This window comes from Perna viridis, chromosome 9 (assembly GCF_037379345.1).
Source record: "Perna viridis isolate PV_CMFRI_1.1 ecotype Kerala chromosome 9, ASM3737934v1, whole genome shotgun sequence".
In the NCBI taxonomy this organism is placed as follows: Eukaryota; Metazoa; Mollusca; class Bivalvia; order Mytilida; family Mytilidae; genus Perna; species Perna viridis.
The window spans coordinates 30258807-30279002 of NC_142453.1; the positions used below are offsets into that span (position 1 = coordinate 30258807).

The window sequence follows — 20196 nt, forward strand, 5'->3', positions numbered from 1 at the left end:
GTAAATAGTCGATTAAGCCATTTTAGGTGTCTTCTTAGAAACAAGAGAAACGATAAAAACTTACGAAACTCCTGATTTAATGAGTATTCATGTTACTATGTTTTCTAACTTAGGGTTGTGTTAATAATTCTGTATAACTACTCACTCAGTTTCTCTTCATCTTTTTCTTTTCATTGCTTACCAATTATATTTGAATAATTCAGTACCCAAACTTCATTTTTTGAAAGCCCGATATTGACTTCATTATAGATTACATTTTCCATCGATTACGTATATCAAATACGAATAAAAATCTATCAGTTATGTCAGTGTTTAATCTTCAACTAACTAATACCGTGACCAATATGTGACTGAGCGAAATTAAAAAAAAAATTAAATTGTTTTTTTCTGTTCTCAAAAGATACATTTAAAAGAAAAAAGAAATAAAATATCTAGCTTCAACTCAAACAGAACAGTTTGTTAATCCACATCTGAACATTTGTTGTTTTGAAAGCTATTTGTTCATCATATAATTTCCAGGGTTGACGTGGATGCAAACTATCAAATACTTTTCAACTGTTACCCAATGTTAAACGCAACCCTTAAAAGCTAAAACTAAATACTTGCCTATTGAAAACTTGTCGTTTGCATGATCTTCAGTACCTTCCGCTGCACGTATGTAAATTTGGACTAAAATATTTTCAAGATATGCAGTTTCTCCATTTTCTATTTCTAATCTAGCATTAAACGCTTCTCTCGTCAATACAAGATCCTGTATAATTCTGACTCGTACCTTGGCGCATATTGCATCGTCCCGTTTACTCTGTTCTTTAGTCTGTAAAAATGTTACATGTTTATGAACATAACTACACAAGTGTTTCTGGAAAAGCAGAGGACGCTTACCCTACCGGTGCACCTGGTCCATGCTCCCAGTTTTTAGTGGAGTCCGAGTTGCTCATTTACTTTTGTTACTTTGTATGTATGATTTTAGTTACTTTATGTTCTTTGTTGTGTATGTCTGTTTTCCATGTTTGGTCTTTGTCCCTGGATTACATTCTTTTGATTACCGCTATAACCTTGGTTCCCTTGATTACTCTTTCTTAAAAAAAATAGGAATATTTTTTGTCTATTTTTGTTAGTCATGTACATGTATAAATGGACGATTGTAAATATCAACTTCGTGTGAATCGAGCATCAGGTGTTTTTTAACGACATACATATGTATTAATTTGAAGCTTAATTATAATTACTTTCAAAACAAGTAAACTTTAACCGTGAAAAGAACTGCATGCTCGTTGAAAAGGCGTGATATTTCATACTTTGATGTAAATGCTATAACTTTGCAATTTAAAGTCGACAAAACGTAGAATTGTAAGTCATTGAACAAAACGTGCTTACGCTTTTAAGTTTTGACTTAAATTGTTTACGTTAAATCCAAAGGACTAGAATTGAAACGGTATTCAAGAAGAACAAAATTCTGGGATAAGTACTAGACAAGTGAGAAGCTCTAGAGGTCCAACTCATCATGCTGATTAATTTTATTTCCTGTCAGATTTCAGCTAAACCCCACTGCTTTCGAGTTAAAGCGTTATTCAGTAATTTTACCCCTATGGTCTATTTGTATTAACGCCGGTCATATTTTCGCAAGATCACATATCCCACGCAATAAGTAGTTAAAGACGTTCCACAGAACATTTATGTTAAATTTTGGTTAAAAACATCTAGTAGTTTCATAGGAGAAGATTACCTAAATTAAAATGAAAAATTGGGCGAAAAATCCATTTCAGGACCCATAACTCACTCATACGTCAACGGATCTTTCTGAAAATTTTACATACGCCCATCCGATCTCGCTAAACAATTTAACCCCCGTCCACCTGATTTTGGCTTAACCCAATTCTGCAATTGACCCGCTTGATCCATTTTAGTAACGGCGTCCATGTTTTCTGTCAGATCAAAAATGTTCACACAGGAATTGTTAAAAATACCCTATGGAACACTCATGCAAAGTTTGGTTACATTCTGTCATATAATTCCAGAGAAGAAGATGTTTGAAAAAGTTAATGGACGACGATGACGGATGACGAACTCATAGTGTTGATAATAGCTCACATGGCCTTTCCGCCAGGTGAGCTGAAAGACACACACAATAAAGGAGACGAACAACCAAAATAACCAATAAAAATGAAAATAACGTAAAACCAAGATTAAAAAACCAACACGAACTCTCATGAAGCATGGACCAGGTGAGGCCTCTGATATTCTAATACACCAACCGAGTTACTAATGAAACATTATGTCCGATGTTGAATAAAGAGGAAATGTAAACTAAGACACGGTCAACAAATCGGTTCCAATGGTGCAGATGAATAGATACACCATTATGATCCCCGAGTTAAGGTTCCGTATATAGAAGACTTTGTTTTTAAACAATCCTAATTTCGGGAATGATATACATCACATCTAACTAAAAGAGCTTGAGATAAGAATACTGCAGACCTATTAAGTCAACCTCAAATCGACTGACTAACCGATATCGATAGAACGGGAAAATGTATGACTACAAGTCATGCATACGCGATGTCTTTTCGACTCGAACTTTCAACTCTCGTCAACTTTCCTTTTTTATGGCAATTTCCCTTCAGTCCCTGGGTATGGAGTTTAAAAATCACAACTCATAAGATATGCCAGAGGTTGCCAAAAAGTACGCGGAGTTTTTGTACTTTATTAGACATCTAACAATATAACATCGGGAACAGAATTTTGTTTCTGAAAAAGCAATCACCATAAAATGTCCAAGTCGTTACTATGAGAACAATATTCTTCAAGGTGTCAAGATTTGCATTCCCTCTTTCGTTTAACCAGGGTGTGACATTTTATGAGACGTTAGGCGGGTTTTTCTTAAACAAAGGCCTGTGTACCATGTTCATGCTCCTTATTCAATTTTGTTTCTATATATGTTTTTGGAAATATCACGTTCTTTGTTGTGTTTGTATATTATCTTTGTCAATTCGTAATCGCTAGATAATGTCTTGTTTGAAAACCATTTAATCCTTGTTTTTTTGATGTCGCTTATTACAATGAACGCCAAAGGCAAAGCAGGAGGTATAAAATGACCTGTTCCTTCGTCCGTCCCTAGTTTTTATCTCACTATGCATGTTCCATTTCGTTTTTCCATCTGCGTTACTTTTCTAGTTTCTTTATGAAAAACATGGACTTCGTCAAGAACTCAAGGAATACAATCTACCATCTCCTTTATAACAAAATGTTACTGTGACTTTTTCTAGTATTATTCAGAAATTGCATTGATTTTACAAATCCGATGTAGCTTGTTTCATGGCCGATTGATATAGCATCGGATGTTAGAACTAAGCTCAGCCATTGGTGTCTTTGATGAGTTTTAGTTTTCCAAAATACACGCCTACTCGTTGCGATACGATTCACTGCGAGGGAAAAACAATATGTATACAAAAACCCTTCCTTATAGAGTGATATACACATTTTATTGTAGGGGTAAATTCGTTAAAAATAGTCCATCGATTTTAATTTAAAATATTTTAAAATCATGTCCTTTGATAATAAACCTTAAGAAAGCAAAAAGTTTATGTTTTACTATTTATGGTTCGTCATGGTCATCAGACAAGGTATTGTTTTCTAACTTCCGAAACATAGGACCATGCGGCATTTGTGGACATTTTCATGGCTTGGTTACATATAGTTAGAAAATCTGAAAAATGCGAAATCCAAAATAAAACAAAAATTTGAAATATCTTCCAAATAACTCGTATATCAAATTGACAAAAAAATATTGTTCAATCCAGTGTCTTCCGGTCTCCACATTGTGACTAATTGTTCTTCCAAAAAGTGGCGATCCTTATATTTACTCATGTATACTTATATCCTTACCGATTATACCTTCAGTGCTAAAACATGGCTTTTGGCTTTATTGTGCGGGCATTTCTGTCTGTAGCTGATCAATTGCAAATGCAAGGAAAACATATCAATTTCTACTAGGTTATTTCAAATATAATATGAAACAAACCTGTTCCTCAGTTTCAGCTTTTCTATAGGCGTACATAGCATGGTCAAAGTCACTGAAGATAGAGTCAAACCCTCGTTGTTTGGCAGTATTAGTATCATGAATATACTGTTTGGTCAAAACTGCTATCTTTGCAATGTTAATCGCATTGCCTACATTTACTTCTTTATCTAGGTTACCAGCATCCCAAGCTGTTACTGCAATGTGATACATGTATCATAAAATCGAATGAACAAAAGCGCAAGTTCGTTCAATGTCTATATGTTACTGACAAATGCATAACAAGAACATTTTAGTATTTCAAATAATAATCATTTGAAATTGTGAAAATTACTCAACTGAAAAGGCGCAGTTTTTCGTTTGCATAGTATATATATATGTATAGGCTTATGCTTCTTTCATTTGTTATTTAGGGTAGTGGTTCTGTTACGATATTTACGGTGTTGTTTGGAGACTCGGTATATACCTGTATTATTCCATCTGTTGAGGAAACGAATAAGGACTTGTTCAGAAGATTTATGCTGTAAAGAGCTGGCAACGAAGGCCATTTCGTCTGTTGATAGGTATTGAGTGTTTTCACTACTGTCAGATATGACGGTTTTGAATGCTGGATGCCAATCACGCCTTAATTCAAACCTAGGGAATATGTAGGTACATATTTAATTTTAAAACGCTGCAAAAACACCGTTTGTATGATCAATAACACAAAAACCTTGCTTACTAGATGTAATTATATTAAAACGCATATTATACAAATTATACAAATACGATAACACGAACTATTATGTGTGATAAATGCGAATTTTGATATGTTAACTATGCTCAGTGTTTTTTGTTTATTTTTGTCTAATATCTCGATGAATCAAATATTTCTTTGGCTCAGTCCCTTTTCAAAAGAAAATACGCACATTTGCGTTTCTAATGATTTATATATATATGGTTGGGAGGGGGGAAGGGTGAATTTGGAATAAGAAAGAGAAGCTACCAGTCTGAATAGCGACAAACTATATGTTCTTAGCAGTATAGTTACTAAACAACCAGAAAAAAAATAAAACGAAGATCTCAATTTTTTCATACTTTGTAAGAAATAATTCCAAATCATCTTCCAAATATACAGAGGAAGATGTTTACAAAATTCTGGAATTTTTAATCGACAACATATTTGTCCAGTGTGGTGGACGTGTTTTCCAACAAACGGTCGACATTCCAATGGGAACAAATTGTGCTCCTTTACTTGCTGACCGGTTCCTTCACTCTTATCAGGCTGACTTTATAGCTGATTTGATCCGAAAGAAAGAATAATCTCAGTTTCCGCTCTATTGATGACGTATTATCTTTATACAATCCTAATTTCGGGGATATGATACATCGCATCTACCCTAAAGAACTTGAGATAAAGGATACTACAGTCACTGTAAGGTCAGCCTCATATCTTGACCTACAGTTTGAAATCGATGGTAAAGGAGAACTATTGACCAAACTTTACGACAAACGTGTTGACTTTTCATTCAGAATTGTCAACTTTCCTTTCATCTGTGGCAACATCCCTTAGGCTCCTGCGTATGGAGTGTTCATATCACAACTCATACGTTATGCCTGATCTTGCTGAAACTACGCAGATTTTTTGTATCGCGCTAGAACTCTAACAAATAGGCGTCTGGAAAAGGGTATGTTGCTACAAGTTTGAAGTTGTCACTACAGAAGTTTTATGGTCGTCATCATGAACTCATAGATCGTTATGGTGTATCTATCAGCACCATGAAAACTGATTTATTCAACGGGTCATAGTTTTCCTTTCCTCGTTTGTCTACCCCGGACTTGACTTTTTATGAGAAACACGTTGGGTGTTTCTAGAAAAGCAGAAGACGCTTACCCTACCGGTGCACCTGATCCATGCTCCCAGTTTTTAGTGGAGTCCGAGTTGCTCAATTACTTTTTTTACTTTGTATGTATGATTTTAGTTACTTTATATTCTTTGTTGTGTATGTCTGTTTTCCATGTCTGGTCTTTGTCCCTGGATTGCATTCTTTTGATTAACGCTATACTAGCCTTGGTTCCCTTGATTACTCTTTCACGTTATGACTATAATTGCCAATCTATAATTAATTTTTCGTACACTTTCATACAATCGCTTTAATCGTGTGTGTAAAGACACACCCTTCTGTGCTTCTGTCGTCCATGTTTATGTATGTTTTAACGCACGACCAAAGCTTTACAAAAGCATGCACATCGCTAGGCTAACTCACGATACACATGAAGTATGAACGAACAAATACTACAATCAAATACTATAGCAATATTTCAAGTTACGGGTTTATAATACTATGTTCAAATGAAAATGATTTTTTTTCATTTTTTTTCATTAGTATTTGTATTACTTACATCCGCTTATCTGCAAAAATTTCTTCCATCATATCGATATAATTCTGCAAAGGTTTTGCTGTAAATAACACATTTTCGACAACTTCTGAGCTGATATCTCGCTTCTGCTTACCATGTCCACATTTATCTTTTAGTGTTTTTAAACACCTATAATATTTAAGAGACTTATTAAATGTTTACTTAGCCAAATTGTCAATATTAAACAAACGATTATTGTCATATTGTTCAATTACTGGACCAATTGATATCACTATTGTACAGCGAAGTATATTCCGTTAAAATGTTCTAGAAATAGAGTTCAAACGTCTTGTTCTCGATTTATTTTTCATCCAGAATTTCTACTGATCAAAACATTCAAAACCGAAGTTTTGCATTAAGTTTGGTCCTTCCGAATGTATCGTTATAAAGTATAGTATAGAACTTTCGTTCTTTTACTATAGCTTAGACACAGCGTTATTTTTATAGTAACTTCGCATCGACGGTCTTAGTCGACATAATCACTTCCTATCTTTTAAATACGAGTTAAAAACAGATTCTCGTGAAATTTACAAGCCCTACTGCAATGTTACATTTGGTAAGGGGACAGAAATTTTAATTTAATTTCTATTATAGAATAAAACATTAATGTGAAATCATTTAAAACATCTGTCATGATTGGAGAGTATTTTCCCATCTTCTTTAACTGGTAAAGAATTCATGACTATACATTCTTAATTTGTCTCGTAAAGATCCGGCAACCACTTTCCAGTAAATCCGTGGTAAACTGCAAATATGAAAGACGTCTATTTACGTACATGTGATCATTCTAGGTCATTTGTTCGAAACGTAATGTTAAAATGATGTACTGAGCAGTACGTAGCGAAAAAGGCAAGAATATTAGAGTAGCAACAAATTACAAAAAAAAAAATACAATAATCCAACTCATAATCAAGTCAGGTCCAAAACAAACCTGACAAAACAGATATAACACCATCCGACCAGAGCAGATGATACCGCAACGGTCCTGATTTGAAACAGGAATTTCAAATACAATGGTGGGTTACATTTAGGTTTTAAAAAGCGTCCAACCTACCTCTTCCATCACAGAATGAAAAACCGATGATTAAATATCATTTGAATGTTATTGTGTCATAATCGATAAATCAGTGGTCACATTTGCATAAAATACTAATTTACAAAAAGCAATCATTATACATTGCTTTAAAGGACGGATACCTGAACAAAGATTACTTTGTTAGAGACCTTTTTAGACGCATTTCCTCATTCTAGTTATTCAGGGGTTAAGCAGATATTTATGGGGTTCAAGTTCGAGGAATAATGATAACCACAAAATTACCTACAATTATCAGAGTATTTAGTTCTTGAGAGAAAGGTTTTCAATGGGCAATACATCATCAATATATATGTATGTGATATCAACACAATTTATTTTTGAATCAACAAAAATTTACGAACAAGTCCTCTTAAACACGATTTCAATTTATCATGAACGTAGTGTAAAGAGTTGAGAAGTCAAAAGTCTGACAAGATGCGGGATTTCAGGTTTTTAAATAAATAAGAATATATAAGTATCCACATATATTTGTTTGTTTGTTTGTTGGGGTTTAACGTCCGAGCAGCAATATTTCAGCTATATTCAGACGATGAACATGAAATTGATGCAAAATGAACATGAAATGAAGATGAAATGAAAAAGGGATGGGACACAAGGACAATTGGGTCGACAAATTTTGATTGCCACTGGAAATAGGGAGAGGTGGGTAGGGTCGGGCAATTTAGCCTCCTGTGGCGGAGCCCTATGGTTCCTACTCCGGGAGAATACAACAGTAGGGTTCTTTAACGTGCAAGGAACGTAGTATCCACATATGAGTAATGCCGCTACGAGAGTAGGTGGAATTGCAACTAGATTGCTTTCCATCCTTCATTGCGGACAATATCTTAGTAAGGTGAAATGACATCTATATTACGTGGAGCACGATGAAGATCCAACTATAAACCTTGCTTTGTATGGATTCTTATGAACTGTGGAATCCAAAAAAGTAAGGTAAATCTTCACATTTCGATGTCGAGAGAAGACGTGAAGGACTAATGGTTGTTTAGGTGATCATCTTTGTCAACTTTCACATACTTAAGAATAAGACCTACATCAGTGTTGTATAGTACAATCCACATACACTACAGATCTCTCCAACAACACAAGACATGGCTGTATCTAACACGGCTGCAGGTAACTGAGGTCCCTGTAAAAAAAACTATCCATAAAAAGTCTCACATATTTAGGAATACGATATTCACAACTGTTTACTGACAAAATACTATAAACTTTCACACGATTGCAAGTTTGAGATGCACATCCGCGCGTTTCTTCTCACTTTAATTTTCATCTATTTTTATGTTCTCAGTGCAGTCAACCAATGAGTATGTAAGTCTAATTCAATATAAGTAATGAAACGGATTAAGTTTTACTATACCTTTAGTTAGGTCAATTATAATAATTTGGTCTTATTTTGTTGGAATAAAGCTATTTTAGGCAGTGAAACAGAACTTTTTTATTTTCTTTCATTTAAAGTCCTCATTGTCTAATCTGTGACGTGCAGAGGTTCAAATTATTTTATTGATGAATATTGTCATAAAAAGCAAATGCATTGGTAAATAGTGAAAACTAATGGTACAATATTACTGAGTTTAAGCATTTAAGTTTAAGTCTTTCTTAATTACATCCTAATAATATGGTTCATATAACATCATGCATTTTGAAACTACCACAAGAGAAAGGCATGCATAGAGGAGATGGGAAAAAGGTAATAAATCAATTCATTTTCTCGCAATTTAAGCGTCAAATTTCGCGCGTAAATACGTATTTTGAAATCTGCCAGATAATGCTAAGGGGTGAAACTAAAACAGCAGGCAACTAAAACATACAGGATACCATTTTAAATTTACATTACACTTGTCTAGATTTCCAATATGTCTATGTATAAATGCTTGGTTACAATAAATTCACAAAATTTAAACTGTTAACTTAAGATTGTACTAAATTAAATCTGGTCAATTTCCTGTACGAGCAAATACACGTGAATTTAAATGTATGTTGTATCCTTAAAAACAGATGTGTTGGAGACCTTGTGAGTGTTTTCTGGCTGTTAAGACGATGCACGCTTTGATTTTGGGATGCTACATTCAATTAAAAATGAGTATATATATACTAAGATCAATACTGCCGTCAAACTAACGTCAACGCCTGCGATATATGGAGGTTCGCTGCTCTGTTAAAAATAACAAGGAAATCAAAGGATTGTGAAATCTTTTCAGATTTTATTTGACAATATGTAAAGAAAACAATGACGGGATAGTATGCTCGTTCTTGAGATATCATCACTTGAAAATAGGTTTTAATAGGTTTTGACATAATAGCTACTATTTGTTAAAAACAAACAAAAATTGAATTTAATAAAAAACTTCTCAAATATCATTTTAAGGTGTGTTTAATAAAGTCATGAAAATTGGGGATCATTGGGCAAACATTATTGCTACTATAAAATGGAAAAAAACCATAGAAGTCCAAAATTCTGACGCCAAACATAAGCAGCGAACATGCTCAACTCGTGAAATTATTAACGATATTTGACACTATTATATTATACGATAAATCTTAACCAATGGAAGTATGCGAATACCGATGATTCTGCAAGATTCATTACTGATACAACACATCCTACTATAGGAATGTATGCGAGATAACAACTCTTTAGAAGTTCTGTAGCACAGTCACATGGAGCTGGAGTAACGGAATTATATACAATTGATCCACCTCTAAACCATCCACCGGATGATGTATGTCCATTGACTAAAATAAATATTTTTGTGAAATTTAGTGTATCAAACACAATTCAATATTAATTCATGATATCATATAATACTTTAAAAAAAGTACAATAGGAATAAGTAACAATGCATTCCTTGAATGAAATGTTAATGACACATTAAAATGTAAAAGGTAAAAAAGAATCTATAAACTCAGCAATTTAACAATTGCTACACATGATATTTTGAATTAAGCATTCAAAATGCATTATTTGATATAACACAGATTTGTGGTTTTCAAAGCTATTGGTGATGCTATTTTTTCTATCTTCACCTTAATTAAGCCATTATTCTGTATAATTGCCACTCTACAAATGCAACTTAAAGTATAAAACAAAAAGAGGCTTCCAGGAGCCTGAATCGCTCACCTGGTTCATTTTTTGCCTTTGATGGATAATAACTCTAACAACAAGCTATCCAACAACTTTGACTCCATGAAGACTTTGGTAGGACTTATCATGATGATCCTCTCATCAATCGGAATTTTCATTCAATCTATTATAGTTTTCAAGATATTGACTGGAAACTGCGAAAAACGTAATTTATGCTTTCAAGGGCAATAACTCTTAAATCGAGTCGTCTGACAACTTTGATCCCTGGAGACTTTTGTTGACTATAATGAGAATCATTTCAGGAATTGAAAGTTTCATTCTATCTATCATAGTTTTCAATGTATAGGCTAAAAACTGAAAAAAAACCCTTACATGTCGTCTGACAACTTTGATTCCTTGAAGACTTTTCTAGGCCTTATAATAAGGATATTCCAGCAACTGAAAGATATTGATCAAACCTAATGGTTTTGGAGATATATGCAAAAAACTACTGTACAATTCCAATGTTCTACTTTAAGTAAAGGCGGCAGTGTGTTTTAACCAATCTAAAACCCAGTCATTTTGTTAAGGATACCCTAATAAAAAACAAAAACACCAACTTTCATTGAATTCTGTACAGTAGTTTCTGATGAGAAGATTGTTGCAAGTAATAACATCAAAAACAGCAAAAAACATCCAAAAAGTGCAATAAGTCCTACATGGGTCAACAGATTTTCATCAATATTTGACCAATGATAGATCTCATCATGCTGAATATTTTTACCCCTTTTTCAGAATTTGGCTAAACCTAACGGTTTTGGAGATACATGCAAAAATCTGCTGTTTCACTCCCTATGTTCTATTTTTAGTAACGGCCACCATGTTTTTTAACCGATCAAAAAACCAAATTTTCATTTTGTGAAGGATACTCTTAGGAACAATCATTATAAGTTTCATGCAAATCTATTCAGTAGTTTGCCTAAACTACGCAGACTTTTTGTATCGCGCTAGAACTCTAACAAATAGGCTTCTGGAACAGGGTTATGTTGCTACAAGATTAAGGTCATCACTACAGAAGTTTTATGGTCGTCATCATGAACTCGTGGTTCGTTATGGTGTATCTATCAGCACCATGAAAACTGATTTATTCAACGGGTCATGGTTTTCCTTTCCTCGTTTGTCTACCCCGGACTTGACTTTTTATGAGCAACTCGGCGGGTGTTTCTAGAAAAGCGGAGGACGCTTACCCTACCGGTGCACCTGGTCCACGCTCCCAGTTTTTAGTGGAGTCCGAGTTGCTCATTTACTTTTGTTACTTTGTATGTATTATTTTAGTTACTTTATGTTCTTTGTTGTGTATGTCTGTTTTCCATGTCTGGTCATTGTCCCTGGATTACATTCTTTTGATTACCGCTATAACCTTGGTTCCCTTGATTACACTTTCAGAGGAGAAGATATTTGAATAATTGTTAACGACGACGACGACGATGGGCGCCAAGTGAAGGCTATAGCTCACATGGCCTATGGCCAGGTGATCTAAAATGGTAGTATAATAATATAAATAAAATAAAATAAAACGTGATAAAAAGAAAGGAATATGCAGATTGCCAGCATTCTGCCTTTGTCTTGATTGAATAGCACAGGACTAGAGATTAAATACAAACTGCCATCCAACAAATCAACTTACAGTATATATTTCCTCCCCCACATGATCCAGTAAGTACTACTGGTGCGCTGTTTGTCCTTGTATCCCCACATTCATAACTATAAAGTACACTCATTCCACAGCCACCACTTCGCTTTGTTCTGGTCTTATGTGTAATTTTGACAGGAACAACTATTGACGTGTTTGCTGCTAGATCTCCTATTGTCTCAACCGTCTGGAATCGTTTAAAATGAAGAATAAATATACTTCAAATTCACTTAGCTTATAACTATGGTTCTGTGTAAACACAAGGCAGGGTAGGATTCATCATAATTCAAGATAATCAATAAAACTGTTCTAATACATGTGTTAGGTCTTAAAAACTGCTAATATTCTATATATTGTGAGATGTGTTTGACTGCTTAGAGTGTAAAAATCCTGGCGGGATATTTTCCCGTACTTTTCCGTTGTAGCTATAGAATGTAACAAATTTTTAGTGATGATATCTCCATTAGACAACTATAATCTGAACTTTTATTTCCTAATACAGTTTATATGAGGCCCACTGAAAGATTGCCAATGAAGAATTTTTAGAATTAAGAAATGCATGAATCACTAATCATAAGCTTCCGTTTGGAGCTGTACTTAAAATGTATCAAAAGTTTATAACCTTAAAGATCAATACAACCTGTTATGGTTTAACAGGGATAGAAAACAACTCATACTGAACATGATTTTGAAATTTTAAGATGAATTTGACTTAATGTCAAATGATTATTGGGACATAAATGTTGATTAATTATACTAGAATGATTAAAACTTACAGATTTAAAGTTTAAAGACGGATGTCCAGTTGGCATAGAAAACCTAAGATTGTCAGCCCGAATCAGTCCGTGATTTGTTATTGTAAAGTGCACTGTATCTATTTCTTCTAATTCAAATGTTGTTGTGTCTAATTGAGATGGATCTATTGTAACCACTGGCATAGGGACCTTGAATTAAATGGTTGATAATTCGTTCTGATAAATAAGTAAGCAGATTGGAGAAACAACAATAATCCAACATAATTTAAAACACTAACGTACAAATGTACAGCTGAGTACGTTTTCTTTCGTTTTCATTTTTTATGTAATTGTATTTTAATTTGTTCTATATAGTAATGCTTTATTGTGCCACAGATCAATGTAGTATGCTTAGCCTTTACATATGAAAGCTAGATGAGACACCAGCAGTTGATGAATACCGACTTGAACAAATGTCCGTACAAGACTTTATGCTTTTTGTTTAGTCCATATATGACTTACAAATGTTTCAAACGTTAAATCAAGTTTTATCTTGTACTTGTCTTGTATTGTAGTGGGCGTGACAGTCCAAGTGTATTTCACAGCTGTTCTCTGTAGAAATATCTCTATTATTGTGTTTTCCGGTGATGCTAGTATTACTGCAGAATACGATGAATGGTCTTTCGCTTTTGCGTATAGGGTGTATCTGTCTTCATAGATGTTTTCAAAAACCACATAACCTACAAAGAATTACACGGCACAAAAGGTTGATATATTAGAAAACTGATGAATATACTCATACAAGTACAACTATAAAAATTGTGAGCACTATGTATATTGTGAGCAAAGCTCACTTACTGATGCAACTCTTGCGAATCTTAAATGTTTTTTAAATGTTGATGTTAAACAAAATAGAAGTTGCACAATGGCATAATGTAAATAAACAGATGTAAAGGTTTCATCAAATTCCATTCAGAAGTATCATAGGGGTTGTTGAATAGAAAATGGTCGCCCTATGTTAACAAATGACAGAGTCATGTTATGCAATAGAAAACCTGCTAAGTCATACAATTGAAAACAAAAACAAAATAAGAAGTGCAGAATGGTATCATATTATAAAGAATCTGTGAATGTCTATTAAAAGTCAATTTAGTGGTTTCAGAGGAGTTGCGGATTAGAACAGGGGACGAAAGAACGGACGGACACCATAATCACTATATACATCCCGCCGTTCAAGCGGGGGTATAAAGAAATATTTATTTGAGGACAGGTACATAACACATGCATGATATGCATTATATCTTCGACTACTGTTTCTGTGCAACTGCAAAAAGTATATAGAACTGTTTGACGACTTAATGAGTATTTATTGAATGTACGCTTTAATTAAATCTGCAATTGAAAACGCATGTGATGTCTTCCTACGTTTTATAATATGTAGTTAATCGTACCTGTACCATTGTGCGATACCTTGGTGCTGAAGTAATCGCGCCGCGGATTTGTCAATTTAACCTCAGCGCTGACAACCAATGGAGCACCATTTGCAAAATATGTGTATTCATCTTTAACAATGATTGTTAAGTTTAATGTATCGTCCGAAGTAATTGCTACTGTATATGGTATTTTAGAAACTGTTAAGTTTGTCCGGACAACGATGACTCCATATAATTCTCCAAGTTGTGCCTCAGCAGGAATAGTATACGAAACGGTCAATAAAGCAGCCTCGTTCGGATGTATAGACAATCCATCCTTCTCGTCTCCATACTGAATGTTAGATGACGTCGAAAATGAAGCCATAGATATCCTCTTGTCATTTGGTAAATTAACCTTAAAATTCTTAGCAGAGATATCACCAATATTTGTTATAGTAACATCAATAAGTTTCTGTTTTCCACGTGCTACATTTGTTGAAATCATTTGAGGACTAAACAATAATACAGGCTTTCTGATCGATAACTGAACATTTATCTGTAAGCGCGTCGACGTCTTGTCTTGACTCCGAAATACAACATAAAAAGTTCCTTTAATGGGAGAAGCATTGGATATAAGTAAGTTTACGTTTATCTTCTGGTGTTCATTAAAGGTCATCACCATACTGCTATCATTAACATCAGATGAAGACAATGATACGCTCACACCTTGTAAGCCATATACCTACAGATAAAATAAAGAATATCTAAGCTTGATCATTTTTATTGGTATTTATATACATTCATGATATTTATAAGTATCGTATTCATGTACATTCAAAGTATTGTTTTTTTTAATAAAAGTTCAATATAAAATACAAATTTTGAGCATTCACCAAAGCAAACCTCAATAATTCCAATATATAATTGTACTCAATAGCCTCACTTCATAATTTTATTAAATATGCATCACTAACCTTTCCAGAAACATTCTGTAGTGGATATTTTCCAGTGTTAACAAGTACAGTTACATTTTTGTAGAAAGCTGTATCACCTTCGATGTAGTCGATCCATGAAACGTCACTCGGTTCACATCTCATGGCTTGGACTACCCACGAAAGGCTGTTATTGTTCTCTTGTTCAAAACCCGGATGATAAGCTTTCTATAAGATAAATGTAGAACAAAATTGGTAAAAGTAATCAGGAGAACAAAGACTCTAGTTGAAATCAAAAGAATTTAATCCAGGGATAAAGATCATACATGGGGAACAGACAAAAACAACAAAGAACATAAACTAAAATAATACATACAAAGTAACAAAAGTAAATAAACAACGCGGACTCCTTTAAAAAGCTAGGAGCATGGAACAGATGCACCGGAAGGGTAAGCGTCCTCTGCTTTTCTAGAAATATCCGCCAAGTTGCACATAGAAAGTCAAGTCCGGTGTAGACGAAATAGAAAAGGAAAACTATGACACGTTAAACAAATCAGTTTTTATTTTGCAGATGAATACACCGTAACGATTCACATGATGACAACCATAAAACTTTGGTAGTGGTGACTTCAATCTTGTAGGAACATAACCCTGTTCCAGAAGCCTAATTGTTAGAAGTCTAGCGCGATACAACAAATATGCATAGTTACAGCAAGCTCTGGCATAACGTATGAACTGTGATATGAAACCTCCATACGCGGGTGCTGAAGGGATGTTGCCACAGATGAAAGGAAAGTTGACCGTTCTGAAAGAAAAGTCATCACGTTTGTCGTTAAGTTTGGTGTATAGCTTTTCTTTACCATCGATCTCTAAGTGCATGTCAAGATATGGGGCTGACTTCACAGTGTCTAGTTTATCTCAAGTACTTTGGGGTATATGCAATGTATCAAATCCATGAAACTAGATTTGTTTAACGATAATACGTTATCTACATAGCTAAACGATGTTCTGTCTTTCGGATCAGATCAGCTATAAAGTCAACCTCATAAGAATGAAGGAATAGGTCCGCAAGTAGAGGAGCACAATTTGTTTACATTGGAAGTCCGATCGTTTCTTGAAAAACGCGTCCGCCGCACTTGAGAAATATGTTGTCAATAAAAGTTTCCAAACTTTTGAAAACATCTTCTTCCGTATATTTGGAAGATAATTTGGAATTTTTTTTTAGAAAGTATGAGGAATCCTTACCAAGACGCTGGTAAAATACGAAACAAATAACCAACTTTGCCGTTTTCAGTCGAAATTATTTGCCAGAGTACTGATAAAGTGTATATTGTGTATTCGCATTAGACTGAAATAGCAACATTAAGCGGGTGCAACCACTGGATGGGTGTTCAGCCAATCATTGTTAGAAATTTAATCACAGAGAACACAAGACCACTGCAACGACTAGACAAAGACGATAGACATACAAATAAAAGAACATGAAATAACCGAGTTATCACCCACATAGAAACAAACGTTAATGAGCAACCCCGACTCTATTAAAATCTAGGAGCAAGGACCAAGTGCATATGAATGAAAAGCGCTCTCTATTTTGATTCTAGGAACACCTCTTTAGTTGTCTAAGTAGATGCTAAAGAAGACGTCTTCGTGGATTAATAAGTGGATTATTTGTACGGGTTATTGTGTCAACATTATAACTAGTTCCAGCATTATGTTGTCTCAGATGTGCTAAACGTGATAAAATGGCTAAATTAAAACCATAAATATCATCTGGTGGTCCTTCTATTCAATTAATCGGAACAAAATGTAGTTCTTGTGGTAAATGAACATAGAACATTCCTCTGATTTCAATCTCAATTAATCATATGTTTCTTATAAAGTTAAACAAAATCTTAAAGTTCACGAACGGGAATACATGTACATTACTCTGGTCATTGATCTTAATATAGGGTAATTGTGACACGTATTTGTTGAGAAAGTTTTGTATTTAACCATCATGAAAAAATAACAATAATTTTCTTAAAAAATTCACCCAGGTCTGATTTCAATTCTCTTACTTTACGGGCGAACACAAAAAAAACTAGACTGTATGTCCTCTATTTTGAGTAAGGGTACAATAAAATATACACGGTCGGGTTTTTGTCCAAGGCAAGGTTTAACAGGTAAAGAGAAACAAGTAGCAATCGATTGCCAAAGAGTTGTTTTGTTAAGGCTGCGGAAGGTATTGAGGAAATCTTTGTTTTTTTCCCACAGATGAACCGATAATTTTAACCGTTGTGATTGATATGTTATATTATTTACATTACTAGTCGACTGACAGTGATACATAAAAGTCAATTTTAGAATCGACTCTCTGACGAAATTAGATATATTTTTTTCCTGAAAGTACAGTACTTAACTTTAAACTCAGTAAGGTCAACTATTAAAAATGGTGTCTAATCAAACGGAAGTTATTTTCGAAATAAAGACAAAAAGAACTGACACATATTTACAATATATACACGCTTTCTGCATATGCATAGTACGAAACTGTCTGTGTGTCGCTGTCGTATAAATGTTAAATGTGACCTACCACTCTAAATTTCCCTGCGTCATCTGGTTTTGGGAAATATGTCGTTTGGAATTCTGTTGGGTTGTCCTTATCAGTCTCAATCGATAACGTCCGAACATTTCCTGATGCTAAACTTGTAACTCTGACAAAAAATGCAGTAAACGATTTACATAAAATCTAATATTTGCATAATCAACTCTCTTGGAAGTATGATTTTTTTTCCAGAACTACGCTCCCGGTTCACCTAATAAATAAAGAACCTTAGTGAGCGCGCTCACATACCCCACGCCTCCCCATGTTGGATATTCAAGTAAATTTGTTTGTAAGAACAATACATGTTGAAGGACTCCGATAAAAAGGAATTAGAGTGCTTTTCAGGCAATAGAAAAGATTTAAAAAACAGATTTGTGAAAATTATTTTTTTTTCATTATCTTCTAGCTAAATTCTGAGACTAAGAATAGTAGTTTCAAACTCCACATCGTGATTTCTTCGAGTTTTAACTAATCCAAAGTAAGTATCATCGTAGCGGAACAAAACGTACACTTGACTTGTAACATACCATGTTGAACTTACGGTTATTTCTGTGAACTTTGCTAAGTTCAAGGCCCGTAATTTCAATAAAAATCATCGGAGCAGAACCAAGTGAAACTTGACCTGTAGCTTATCATGGTGGACTTATATATCAAAAATCATGTCAATGTCTGCAAGCGTTTAGAAAAAAGTCCGGAAAGCGGTTATTTCTGTGAACTTTGCTAAGTTCAAGGCCCGTAATTTCAATAAAAATCATCGGAGCAGAACCAAGTGAAACTTGACCTGTAACCTACTATGGTGAATTTACCAAAAATCATGTAAATGTCTGCAAGCGTTTAAAAGAAGTCTGAAGATGAACGGGACAAAAGTATTATACCCTCCGCAACTTTGTTGTATGGGGTATAAAAACATTCAATATGTGAATTCGAAGAAGTCACGGCTGCTTATTAACGCTCCTTACTAAGTATGTTGTTCGGTGTTTATATTTACGTTTCTTACTGCTCCAGTGAATCAGAAACATAGTTTTCATAAATTGCAATACATTTTGGTTAATGAACAGATAATTACACATTTCAACCACTGTTTGTGTTGAACATACCAGTGATCAAAGATAAAAAAAACAAAGTCTTCATAATAACTCCAACAAGAATTATATCTATGTCTTAAAACAAGTAATTTCAATTAATAAAATAAAACAAAATTGATATTAAATATTAACGGGTTTTGCTTACCTGATATAAACCGGAACTTGTGATGCGGCGATGTGTCCAGTGTTGACAACTCCCGAGATTTTTATATCTGTTGGTCTTGGCAGAACGCCGCTAGGTTCAATATGAGTCAGATTGACAGTATATATTTTTGAAACACTTATTTTCCAGTCTAAAATATGATGTCCAACGATGTTAGTGGCTGATAGTTTTATGTTATATTCAGAAGGTCTGGCAACAACGTTTTGCCACTGTAGGTAACCCGTTCGTTCATCTACAGTAACGCCACTAGGTGCGTCCACAACATTCCATGACACTGGATTTGTTCCCTAAATAACATTTTTATTTCAAAATCAAATTCACGACTCGTTAAACAAATTGTTTATGTAATATATTCACTGTTCTTTGGTAATGAAGCTTTATACGATACAAAATAGCAATCAACGAATTTTGCAAATGTCGGTATGTTGTAAAGTTGTTTCAAGGTGTAAACTCTTATAAGCAGCAGAAGAATCAAATACAAAGGAGGTGACGATTCAAAAGTAAAACATTGAACTATGAAGCAACATGCAGCACCGACAGGTTCAACCGGAGTATGACAAAGGATCCCCATGTGTAACATAAAAAATAAAGCTTCAGTGTAAGTGTACGGGTTAAGAATTTGTGCGACGCCACATTTCGGTAAATAATAAATAAATTAAACTAAGTTCTTTGTTAGACAGTCTGTCTAATGAGTCGATACAACAAAACCTTCAAGAGGAATTTCACATTCTCTAATTTAGGTTAATCATTGGTGCCTGTTTGTAATAAATATGTATTGTGGATTTATATGGAAGTAACAAATTCAGTATTGCGCACATAGATAAATACAACAAGAGGAAAATCTATTTTGTTCTTTAGTTTCAAAATGTTTGATATTTATTCAAGCAAAAATACATTTTTTTTTCACATAGAAATAACAGATAAAATTAAAGCTATTTTTCTTTTAAAGTTGAAAATTGCTTTAAAGACGTTCTAAAATACATAATGCAAAGCCAATGAACAATGCTCACTAACT

At 34.1% G+C, this 20196-nt stretch overlaps 1 protein-coding gene across 4 annotated transcripts in view; it reads right to left on the reverse strand.

Annotated features, from left to right (window-relative positions):
- Positions 1–20196, reverse strand: part of LOC148607747 (uncharacterized) — a 67009-nt gene that overhangs the window by 3169 nt on the left and 43644 nt on the right. For all 4 annotated transcript variants that reach the window (XM_088543623.1, XM_088543626.1, XM_088543624.1 and 1 more), the window contains 13 exons: positions 19164–19468; positions 17922–18042; positions 15389–15574; positions 14454–15156; positions 13525–13742; positions 13045–13212; positions 12263–12455; positions 10078–10247; positions 8546–8640; positions 6401–6547; positions 4485–4654; positions 4022–4215; positions 607–814 (listed from right to left, as the gene is read on the reverse strand). In XM_088543623.1, the coding sequence (XP_088399749.1) occupies positions 607–814; positions 4022–4215; positions 4485–4654; positions 6401–6547; positions 8546–8640; positions 10078–10247; positions 12263–12455; positions 13045–13212; positions 13525–13742; positions 14454–15156; positions 15389–15574; positions 17922–18042; positions 19164–19468 (2878 nt within the window). The remainder of the gene's footprint in view (positions 1–606; positions 815–4021; positions 4216–4484; positions 4655–6400; positions 6548–8545; positions 8641–10077; positions 10248–12262; positions 12456–13044; positions 13213–13524; positions 13743–14453; positions 15157–15388; positions 15575–17921; positions 18043–19163; positions 19469–20196) is intronic.